This window comes from Stylophora pistillata, chromosome 14, assembly GCF_964205215.1.
Source record: "Stylophora pistillata chromosome 14, jaStyPist1.2, whole genome shotgun sequence".
Lineage (NCBI taxonomy): Eukaryota > Metazoa > Cnidaria > Anthozoa > Scleractinia > Pocilloporidae > Stylophora > Stylophora pistillata.
Window position 1 is genome coordinate 22,970,959 of NC_142532.1, and position 12,088 is coordinate 22,983,046.

Below are 12,088 nucleotides of genomic sequence, written 5' to 3' on the forward strand. Positions count from 1 at the left end.
TATCAGAATAGAAATTGGCAACAGGAAGGGAGAAGCAAGAAGCTACGGAAACCTAGGAACATTGTTCCAATCGCTTGGTCAATATGACAAGGCCCGAGAATATCAGGAGAAAGCACTCGCTATCAGAATCGAAATTGGCAACAGGAATGGAGAAGCAACAAGCTACGGAAACCTAGGAACATTGTTCCAATCGCTTGGTCAATATAACAAGGCCCGAGATTATCAGGAGAAAGCACTCGCTATCAGAATCGAAATTGGCGACAGGTATGGAGAAGCAAGAGGCTACGGAAACCTAGGAACATTGTTCAAATCGCTTGCTCAGTATGACAAGGCCCAAGAATATCAGGAGAAAGCACTCGCTATCAGAATCGAAATTGGCGACAGGTATGGAGAAGCAACAAGCTACGGAAACCTAGGAACATTGTTCAAATCGCTTGCTCAGTATGACAAGGCCCGAGAATATCAGAAGAAAGCGCTCGCTATCAGAATAGAAATTGGCGACAGGCATGGGGAAGCAACAAGCTACGGAAACCTAGGAACATTGTTCCAATCGCTTAGTCAATATGACAAGGCCCGAGAATATCAGGAGAAAGCACTCGCTATCAGAATCGAAATTGGCGACAGGTATGGAGAAGCAAGAAGCTACGGAAACCTAGGAACATTGTTCAAATCGCTTCCTCAGTATGACAAGGCCGGAGAATATCAGGAGAAAGCACTCGCTATCAGAATAGAAATTGGCGACAGGTATGGAGAAGCAAGAAGCTACGGAAACCTAGGAGCATTGTTCCGATCGCTTGGTCAATATGACAAGGCCCGAGAATATCAGGAGAAAGCACTTGCTATCAGAATAGAAATTGGCGACAGGGATGGACAAGCAACAAGCTACGGAAACCTAGGAACATTGTTCGAATCGCTTGGTCAATATGACAAGGCCCGAGAATATCAGGAGAAGGCACTCGCTATCACAATAGAAATTGGCGACAGGGACGGAGAAGCAACAAGCTACGGAAACCTAGGAGCATTGTTCCAATCGCTTGGTCAATATGACAAGGCCCGAGAATATCAGGAGAAAGCACTCGCTATCAGAATAGAAATTGGCGACAGGCATGGAGAAGCAACAAGCTACGGAAACCTAGGAACATTGTTCCAATCGCTTAGTCAATATGACAAGGCCCGAGAATATCAGGAGAAAGCACTCGCTATGACAATAGAAATTGGCGACAGGAATGGAGAAGCAACAATCTACGGAAACCTAGGATCAGTGTTTCAATCGCTTGGTCAATATGACAAGGCCCGAGAATATAAGGAGAAAGGACTCGCTATGGAAATAGAAATTGGCGACAGGGATGGAGAAGCAACAAGCTACGGAAACCTAGGAACATTGTTCCAATCGCTTGCTCAGTATGACAAGGCCCGAGAATATCAGGAGAAAGCACTCGCTATGACAATAGAAATTGGCAACAGGGATGGAGAAGCAACAAGCTGCGGAAGCCTAGGAACGTTGTTCAAATCGCTTGCTCAGTATGACAAGGCCCGAGAATATCAGGAGAAAGCACTCGCTATCAGAATAGAAATTGGCGACAGGGATGGAGAAGCAACAAGCTACGAAAACCTAGGAGCATTGTTCCAATCGCTTGGTCAATATGACAAGGCCCGAGAATATCAGGAGAAAGCACTCGCTATCACAATAGAAACTGGCGACAGGGATGGAGAAGCAACAAGCTACGGAAACCTAGGAACATTGTTCGAACTGCTTGGTCAATATGACAAGGCCCGAGAATATCAGGAGAAAGCACTCGCTATCAGAATTGAAATTGGCGACAGGGATGGAGAAGCAACAAGCTACGGAAACCTAGGAACATTGTTCCAGTCGCTTAGTCAATATGACAAGGCCCGAGAATATCAGAAGAAAGCACTCGCTATGAAAATAGAAATTGGCAACAGGGCTGGAGAAGCAACAAACTACGGAAACCTAGGAACATTGTTCCAATCGCTTGGTCAATATGACAAGGCCCGAGAATATCAGGAGAAGTCACTCGCTATCAGAATAGAAATTGGCGACAGGGCTGGAGAAGCAGCAAGCTACGGAAACCTAGGAGCATTGTTCCAATCGCTTGGTCAATATGACAAGGCCCGAGAATATCAAGAGAAAGCACTCGCTATCCGAGTAGAAATTGGCAACAGGGATGGAGAAGCAGTAAGCTACGGAGAGCTAGGACAATTGTTCCGATTGCTTGGTCAATATGACAAGGCCCGAGAGTATCAGGAGAAAGCACTCGCTATCAAAATAGAAATTGGCGACAGGGATGGAGAAGCAGCTTGTTATAGAAACTTAACAGCCTTGTTTTTTTGCCTGAAAAAGTATGCAAAGGCCGACGGCTATCGAGAGAAGGCAAGGGAAATTGGATTGGATATCGGTGACAGAGGCGGAGAAGCAACAGATTACGGACACCTTGGGGAAATTTGTGTTCGGCGAGGCGAATTTGACAAGGCTCTAAAACATTACGAGAAAGCCCTTGCAATTCACATGGAAATCGGTTACAGAGAAGGAGCAGCAGTCGATTACGTAAATTTAGGATTTTGTTTCCGATCCCTTGGTAACTATTCTATGGCCGAAGAATACCTCAAGAGGGCTCTCCTATTAAGCAGGGACATTGGACATCACTTGAACGAGTTTCAAACCCTTTGTGATCTATCGGTGTTGAAGGTGTCACAATCTCATCTTGAAGAAGCCTCCTCGTATCTTTTTCAAAGCATCGATAAATTCGACACTTTGAGAGGTTCTCTCAAAGACAACGATGGGTTTCAAATATCTCTTTTAGAAGAGCACGGCGCCTTTCCCTACAAGTTGCTAAGTCACTTGCTCTCTTTCACCGGAAAGTCACAAGACGCCCTTTACGTCGAAGAGCTGAGACGGGCAAGAGGCCTAGCTGACTTGATAGCAGCTCGGTACTCTGTTCAAGAGCATATCTCAGGAAATCCACAATCTTGGTGTGGCATTCAAGAGATTATCGCAAAAGAAGCAGACAGTGCATGCCTATACACTTCGGTTGGTAAAGATGAGGTACGGTTTTGGATTCTCAAAGCAATGGGAGCTATTCATTTTTCAAAGGAGAAAGTGAGCCTTGAAGCAAACGATGTGACCGGATTAGTCCCTGATTTAGATGAGTTTTTTAAAGAAACCTTTCGCAGCCTCGCCATTTTACCGGCCGAACAGAAATGCGAAGATCGATCTTTGGATGAAACCGAACTGATCTCACTTCACGACGACAACCGCGCAATCTTACGTGACTACGATGCCAAAGATTTTAAACCAAATCTGCACTTGTGTTACAAGATACTCATCGCTCCTGTGGCTAGTTTACTGAAGCAGCCCGAGATCATCATTGTTCCTGATTCCTGCGTGTACCAAGTGCCATTTGCAGCCTTGGCTGACGAAGGAGGCAAGTGTTTATCAGAGACATGCAGGATTCGGATTGTTCCCTCACTGACCACTCTAAGGCTTGTGCAAGACAGTCCTCTAGACTACCACAGCCATACTGGGGCACTAATAGTGGGTGACCCTCAGGTTGGAGAGGTGATTTACAAGGGAAGACGCAGAAACATAACATCATTGCCGTGCGCTAGAAAGGAAGCAGATATGATTGGAAGACTTCTTGGTGTAACGCCTTTGACTGGACACTCCGTGAAAAAGCATGCTGTACTCCAAGCGATAAGTTCAGTGAGCCTCATACATATTGCTGCACATGGTGATGCCGAAAGAGGGGAGATTGCTCTTTCTCCTAAGAACCCTACACTAACCCCACCTTTTCCACGAGAAGAAGATTATCTCTTGACCATGGCGGATATTTCAAAAACTCGGTTGCGAGCTAAACTAGTGGTACTTAGCTGTTGTCACAGTGCTCGTGGACAGATTAGAACCGAAGGAGTCATTGGAATCGCCCGAGCGTTCTTAGGATCCGGAGCTCGCTCAGTGTTAGCGGCCCGATGGGCCCTGGATGACACAGCCACAGAGCAGTTCATGACTTGTTTCTACAAACATTTGTTTCGCGGTGAAAGTGCCAGTGAATCCCTCCACAAGGCCAGGAAGTGGATGCGAAATAACGGCTTTGACAAAATTTCTCAATGGGCACCATTTATGCTCATTGGTGACAACGTGACATTTGATTTTACCAATTGGCCAGTGCCCAGTGCACCTCAAGAGCCGTGACTTTAATTACTAAAACCCTTGTGGTGGAATAACCGGACTTCGTGAAGTTCGGAACTTTGTATTAACTATTAGCCCTGTAGTAAGTCGGATATATACAAAAAGGAAAGCATTTCTGTAAAGAGCTCATTGGACATCTAAGTTTAATAATCTGAGATAAGGCAGTGTAAAGTTGTCTCTTACTAAGAATTGAAAAGTTAAAACGCTTTAGGAGCCATTTTGTTTTAGTCATTATAGTCCCGCTAAGTTAACGACCCAAGCAGATTTTGACAATTTTTCAGTTTTCGAACGCGATTTGTTCATCAAGCGAAGAAAATTTTGATCCCTTTCCAAAGGTGATTGATGTAGTTAGTCAATTGAAGGAAACTTTAATAAAATGTATGGAGCGGAATAGGATTTTTAATTAAATCATAAATTCTTAGAGATTTTTGCAAAGCTTTTGACAAGAAATAATGTGGTTCAACATTCCAAAATAAAGATAACTTTCTTAAAACAGAAACATTTGTAATACTTATGCAGACCCGTGTATTCTCATCAGTAGATTATGTACTTATTGACTGAATTAAAGGGCTGGACGGGAAAATATTCGCCTCAGGGTCATGACGTAAGGACCGGGCGTAGCGAGGTCCATGCGTCATGATCGAGAACCAAACATTTTCCTGTTCAGCCCGACCTCATTCAGTCAATAAACATTTTATCATATGACCTCTGACTAAGTTTTGAACAATTCGAAAAAGTTTGTTTTAACTTAACAGGACGGGATTGACTGCCGCGCACGGGTAAAGTAAAAAAAAAAAAACAATAAAATTTTCCCTATATTTTTTCCAGTCGGAAGAAGAAACTCATAATTCATCGAAAACCGTGATTTGCTTTCTCTTTTTGTTTCACTGCTTTTACTGGCTTTTTTGTAACAGCAGTGAGCAGAGTCGCGTTACAAGTACACTACAGCTGGACGGCTTTTTCTGGACCGGCTTACGTCAACCCGTCCGGCCCTACACACGTGAGCTTTCACTACGGTTTTCTATGAGATTGCGCGAGCGGAGCCGAACAGGTTGTATGATAAACCCTTGTAAAGACCTGTAATTGCATTGGTTTTGTTGATACCCTTAGATATAGATGCCCTTGAATGCATCCTCACACAGCCCCTTGGACGTTCATAGATACCGCTGTAATGTTATGAGTTTTGTTGATACCCTTAGCTTTTATGTCCAAATCGAGCACTCTATTAGGATGACTCGTGTCTTGCAATAGTGCGAAGCTCACTAGTTTGAGCACTCTGGCATGGCCTAAATGGTACCACAAATGTGGACTCATGTGGAGAGAATTTATAGCTTCAGCCCCATTCTAGAATCAGCACTGCACTGATGAGGCCCAGGATTTACTCCTTCACCTCCACAGTATTCACTCTGCTTTGGGATTCTGCGCAGGATCACTCTTGGGGCACGGACTCTTGTGAGTATTTGTCTTCTGGTCGATTTTAGTCCTCTTTCGCCTTTTTATCTTTCGGCGTTTTTCGGACTTCTTCGGCAACCCTGCCGATTTCCGGCTTCGTGCCGATTTCGGAGGGTTTTTTCGGTCCTTTCTTCGGCCTTTCTCGACCGTGGTTTCCGGGTGTTCGGCGTTTTCCGATTTTTCCGGTGTGTTTTCGGCGAAAAAAATTTTTCGGTCGCCCATCCAGTTTTGGGCTGTGTTGCGTGGGGCCGAACTCACGTTTCTTGTTGAGTTCTGGGCACTACAAAATCTTAATTATGGTTGGTTTCCAAAGAACCATTGACATACGTTGTAATTTGTTCCCTAATGGGACAAGTTCCACACAAATAATTAATTATATAGATGCCCACTTCCAAGAGAAAACTGGGCATGTTGCTAAAGTTGTGTCTATCCAGCAGTGCCCCGGTTTTATTGCCAGGGTGACTTTTGATGATGAAAAGGGTGCGTTAGCTATGTTCTACTATCAGGAATGTGGGTCGGTGGTTCTTAATGGGGTCGAATGTGAGGTCATTTCTCCCCCCCCCCCCACCACCCCCTCAAGTTAGTATGGTCGTCGTCCACTGGTTTCCTTATGAGGGCCCAGTGGAATCAGTTAAGAACGCGCTTTCAAGCTATGGTGAGATCAAGTCTGTCCGCCATCAAATGTGGCCTGGCAAGCCGTCAGTCTCTACTGGCTGCCAACTTGTCAAAATGGTTGTCAAAAAGGAAATCCCTCGTTTCATTTCCATCGGGGGTATTCGCTGCAAGGTGTGGTACCGTGACCAGCCTTTGCGATGCGATATTTGTAGACAAGTTGGACACGCGGCAAAACAGTGCCCTGATAAGGGTAAGTGCCGCCACTGCCACAAGGCGGGGCATTTTGCTAGGGAGTGTACATCTGCATGGATCCTTCCCCAGGCCCCCCCGGTGGCCCCTGGGGCCCCGGTTGGTAGCGCTGGTGGGGAGGAAGAGGCTGGCGATGATGGGGGTGACAATGATGAGGGCGATGCTGCTGAGGCGGCTGGTGATATCAAGTGCGAAGACGCTGTCGATGGTGATAGTGAAGCCGAACCCTTGGTGGGTGAAGCGGCCTCCCAGGTGTCAGGCATGGAATTGGGCACCCCTGTTTTGGACTCCAGCGGCCAACTGGTACAGGCACAGATTCCTGTCGTCCCCCCGGCCAGTGGTGACCCTGTGGCCGATGGGATAGCGGCTAGTACCCAGGCCTCGGTGTCGGGTGCTCCTCTCTTTGAGGATGAGGCTTATGCTACCCAGGCAGTCCAAATGCTGTCTGTTGCAGCTAATAGTTTTGTTAGACAACTTGCTGATAGTGCCCCACAAGAGGTTGAGTTCGCTGAGTATCTAACCAATGCCAGCGCTAATACTGATCTTTCTCCTCGGACTGGGTCAGAGAGTAATGTCAGTAATTGTAAAGGAAATAGTGAGGCTCCGAATGATGAGCAAACTAGAGGGGCAGACGCCTCGGGTAAGACCCCTTCTGGGTCAACTGAAAATAATGATAGTGAACTAGTGTCTAGTAATGAAGTAAATGGTGGTACTGACAGTGCCCCTAATTCAATTAGTGTAGTTAACGTTAATCACGGTAGCGCTACTGATAATTTATCTAGTAAAGGGGAAACTGCAAGTGTGGTCCCTGCTAAAGTAAATAGTAAAGAGGATAAGAATGCCAAAAAAGGCTCTACTAGTGGTAAAGGTACCAGTAAGAATAATGTTAGCTCTTTGGCTCTGGCTGACGAGCTTTCCGAAATGGATACAGCTCCGGCCATGGCTACTCGTAAGAGGCCTGCATCGGACGCTGGTTCTGAGTCAACCCCCCAAGACCCGGATCCAGAACCTCCGGCTACGTCGGCTTTGTCCCGGCGTAAGAAGCTTGCAAAACCATCTGCAGCAGTATTGGGTAAGGCTGGCAAGAGGTCCTCGGGCGGTAAGAAGAAGACCTAAGCATGATGGCTTCCCTTTTGTGCGCAGTGATGGCTCTTTCCATCCTTACCTTAAACTGTAATGGTCTGCGGGACCAGTCTAAAAGGTTTGGCTTTCTGCAGTGGTTGCGTTCCCTCCCCGTGAAGGTTGATGTTGTCTGCCTGCAAGAAACTCATTGTGTCACTCTGGCTGAGTGTTCTTTGTGGTTTTCATCGTCCGGCTTTTCGTCTGTGTTGGCTCCTGGTTCTGTTCACTCGTGTGGTTGTGTTATTCTCTATCGTTCTTCTTTATCTCTTCTAAACTCCTGGTCTGCCGATGGTCGTTATCTGCAATGTGAATTCTCTCTCTTTGGCAAAGTCTTCCGTGTGGTCTGTGTCTATGCCCCTAACTGCAACCCTGCGCGGAATAAATTCCTTGATGACCTCCATTCAAAAGTCGATCCATCTGTCCCTACTGTGCTTACTGGGGATTTCAACGCCGTCTTTGACCGAGCCCTTGACCGGCGTGGTTCTGAACCTGCAAGTTCATACAGAGACAGTTCCTCTTCGCTGGCCCAGCTTTTCGAGGCATGTTGTGTTATGGATGTGTGGCGTTACCTCCATCCCTCCTCCTCGGGTTTCACCTGGACCAGGTGGGATGGCAGTTTGGCGTCGCGCATTGATCTGTTTGGGGTGCCCTTTGCCTGGCTCCCATCGGTGTCCTCTTGCGCTATGTACTGCTGCCCCTTTTCGGACCACAGTGCAGTAGTGCTGTCTGTCTCTGTTCCCGACGTCGTCCCACCTGGGCCAGGCTACTGGAAACTGAACATATCCATGTTAGATGACCCGGAATATTGCCAGCTCGTTAGGGAAGAGTGGATTTCGTGGCGTCGTACCCTTCCTGGCTTCCCCTCTCTCGCCAAATGGTGGGACCGCGGGAAAGGACGGATAAAAGGCCTTACCATCAGGTACTGTCGCAAAAAGTCATCTCAAACAACTGCATCGAGGGCTGCCCTCGTTCGCTTGATCGATCATCTTCGGGTCAAGCTGGATGCTGGCATGACCTCCTGCGCGGGCCCTTACCGATCTGCGCTGGCGGATCTGGCAGCTATGGACACCTACGTTGCGAATGGTGCTCAAGTGTGATCAAGAGTTAAGTGGGTTGAGGAGGGTGAGTCCTCCTCGGCCTATTTCTTCCGCCTGGAAAAGAAGCGGTCTGCCGACCGCCGCATCTCTGCGCTGAGAGAGCCCGGTGGCTCTATTGTTTCTTCTTCTGTTGCTTTGTGTGCCACTCTCGGCTCTTTCTATTCCGACTTATATACGGCTTCTCCTACTGACACTTTGATCCAATCTACTCTTTTGGGTAATCTGTCTTCTGTCCTTCCGCGAGATCGGGCTGATAGTTGTGAGGGCCTCCTCACCCCCCTCGAGGTCTATGAGGCTCTCAAGGGCATGAAGCGGAACAAGGCTCCTGGACTGGATGGCCTTCCAGCGGAGTTCTATCTTCGTTTCTGGGACGTAGTCGGTGCTGATCTCGTAGCTGTTCTTAACGACTGTTTTTCCTCCGGTTCTTTGTCTCTCTCTCAGCGTAGAGGTGTGATCTCGTTGTCTTTTAAAAAGGGGGTCGTCTTGATCCAAAGAATTGGCGTCCCATTTCGCTGTTGAATGTCGACTATAAACTGGCATCACGAACCATTGCTGGCCGGCTCCTCCGTGTCATTCACCTGGTCGTGCACCGGGACCAGACGTGTGGAGTGCCGGGTCGGTTCATAGGGGAGAATGTCACCTTTCTCCGTGATGTTGTGAGTTATGCGGAGTCTACGGGCACCGCGGTTGCAATCTTATCTCTCGACCAAGAAAAGGCCTTCGACCGGGTGGATTGGGGCTTTCTGCGATCTACCCTTGTCACCATGGGTTTCGGCCCCCAATTCATTGCTTGGGTAGACTTGTTCTACAGGCAGGTCCAAAGTGCCATTAATGTAAATGGTCATCTGACACCGTTTTTTGGTCTCTCGCGAGGTGTCCGGCAGGGGTGTCCCCTGTCTCCTCTGTTGTACGTTTTGGTTTGGGAGGTCCTTGCCTGTAGTATTCGCTCCAACCCCCGTATCGTTGGCCTTTCCCTCCCGGGGTGTCCCCCACTATCCCCCATATCTCAGTATGCTGACGACACGTCGTTAATTTTAACATCCGAAGATGGGATCAAAGCTGCTCTGGAAGTTTATCATCAGTATGAGCGGGCGTCCGGGTCAAAGATCAATTTCGGAAAGTCCAAGGGCCTTTGGTTGGGCGGCTGGCGGGGCCGTACGGACTCCCCCGTCCCTTTCGATTGGACACCTTCGAAACTCAAGGTCCTTGGAGTGTTTATCGGTCCTGGTAACCTGGAAGAGGATAATTGGCGCCCGCGCATTTCTGCGGTGGACCATGTTCTCAAATCCTGGCGTTCACGTGTTCTGACCTTTCGGGGCAAGGCTCTCGTTATTAATGCTCTCGCCCTCTCCCGGGTCTGGTATGTGGCGTCACTCATCCACATGCCGGCTTGGGTGGAGACGGAGCTTACTCGACTTGTGTTTTCATTCTTTTGGTCTGGCAAGCGGGAGCTCGTCGCCCGCGCTGCAGTAGTGCAGCCAGCTCTTTTTGGTGGTTTTTCAGTGGCCAGTGTTGGCTTCAAGGTGTGGGCTCTTCTGGGTCAATGGGTGAGGAGGTTTGCCTCCTCTCCCTCCAGTTGGGTCTCACTGATGTCGTTTTGGTTTCAGTCTGTCCTTGGTGTCTCTCCTCTCGTTGCGTTTTCCCGCCCTTTTTCTGTTGACTCTAGAGCCTTGCCACCATTCTACCAGTCTCTGATCCTAGCGTGGCGGAAACTTGATGGGTCTTTTGCCACGTCCAGGGATTGCCTTGTTTATGCTTCTTCGTCTCCTTTGGTCTGTTCCCCTGTTGTCAGCATGTCTTCTAAGTCATGCTATTTGTATCTCCTTTCTGAGAACATGGTCCAGCCCCGTTGTGTGTACAAGTATTAACTTCAATTCCCTAATCTTGATTGGCCTGCCACGTGGCGTACCCTGTCTATGTTCGACCTGGATCGTCGTGTCACCGACCTTAACTGGAAGATTGCGCATGGCGTTCTGTACACCGCTCGCCGCCTCTCTCTTTTTGGTTTGTCGGTTTCTCCGTTCTGTTTTTGCGGTCCCCAGGTTGAGTCACTTGAGCATCTGTTTTACTATTGTCCGCTTGCTCAGAGTGTTCTCTCCTGGGTCCAGTCTTTGTTGTTCGTTTTCTCCCCTATGAGTCCTGTCATTCTTTTACGTCATGTTCTTTTCGGGTTTAAGACGAGTGAATTGATTTCTGTCCCTTGGGGTTTCGTCTACCTTCTTAATGTTTCTAAGTACTGTATTTGGTTGTGTAGGAACGATTACCGGTTCCGTAATGTTCGTCCTGGTGCCGTTGCGGTGATTGCGTCCATTAAAGCCCGCTTGAAGTTTTATCTACCTCTAGCCTTCAGGCGGTGCAAATCTAGCAGACGTCGTCGCTTCTTCCACAGACAGTAGTGCGCTCGTGGCGTTATTGCTTCTGTCTCAGGCAACTCTCTGGTCTTCAATCTTTAGTTCTCCCCCTTCTCCCCCGTGTGTTCCTGTGTCCGTCATGTTGCCTTTTGTGCTGGGTCTCCTTCATTGGTGTACTGCACAGGGGTTTTGTTCCGTTTCAGTCCTGTTGTGTCTGTCATGTAGCCACTTGTGCTGGGTCTCCTTCATTGGTGTACTGCACAGTGGTTCTGTTCTATTCATGTTTTGTCCATGTTTTTGTTTGCCTTTGTCCCTACTGTGGTAGGTAAGTGTGTCAGCGGGTATGCGTGAGTGTGGTATTTTGGTGCTTTGACTAACCATTATCACTAATCTGAGCATGGGAGTTTAATCTTTGAAAGTGTGTGATTAACCTGGGAGGTGGGGTTCGATCCCCCAGCGAGTTTGGCGTCCTGGTGGGCCCTCCGTTTATAGCGGTCCCAACCCTCAAGCCCTTGCACTCTGGCGGCGGGTTTGGATTAGACATTTAGGTCGGCAGGCATTGCACCGCCCTCACGGGAGCCTGGCCGTCCGCCTTAAACATAAAAAAAACTGCACTGATGAGGCCCACATAGGTCGAAACAGTGTGCGCCCTACTTACCTGACGCGGGATTTCATCTTTGCAAGGGAAAGTGTCGGTCCGAAACCTCATCTTGGGCAAGGATTTTGTAAGTATTCTCTCATTTTCAATTTATTCGACTGTGCTAAGTACCTGCCGGGAGTGGAACGCCAGTCTTTTTTTGTCTTGTTGTTTTCGGTCACCCATCTCTTTTTTGGTTTTTTTCGGTGGGTCCGAACTTTGTTGGGAACCCATCCAGGTTTCAGCTTTGCTGAACTTGGTGGGTTTTTTGCCTTTTTTGGCAATTGTTGTAGTCCTTTTTCTCTCCTTTCTTTCCTTTTTGTTTTTTTTCTCTCTTCTTATTCCTTTTCAAAATGTT

General features: G+C 47.9%; 1 protein-coding gene across 1 annotated transcript; it reads left to right on the forward strand.

Moving 5' to 3' along the window:
- Nucleotides 1-1,470: 1,470 nt before the first annotated feature.
- Nucleotides 1,471-4,589, forward strand: LOC148717120 (tetratricopeptide repeat protein 28-like). Its single transcript, XM_088744748.1, has one exon. The coding sequence runs from the start codon at nucleotides 1,922-1,924 to the stop codon at nucleotides 4,208-4,210; it is 2,289 nt and encodes a 762-aa protein (XP_088600874.1). The 5' UTR covers nucleotides 1,471-1,921; the 3' UTR covers nucleotides 4,211-4,589.
- The last annotated feature ends 7,499 nt before the right edge of the window (nucleotides 4,590-12,088 follow it).

Excerpts from the sequence above, each read along its gene's own strand:
- LOC148717120 (XM_088744748.1), top strand. The coding sequence starts at position 1,922 with ATGAAAATAGAAATTGGCAACAGGGCTGGAGAAGCAACAAACTACGGA.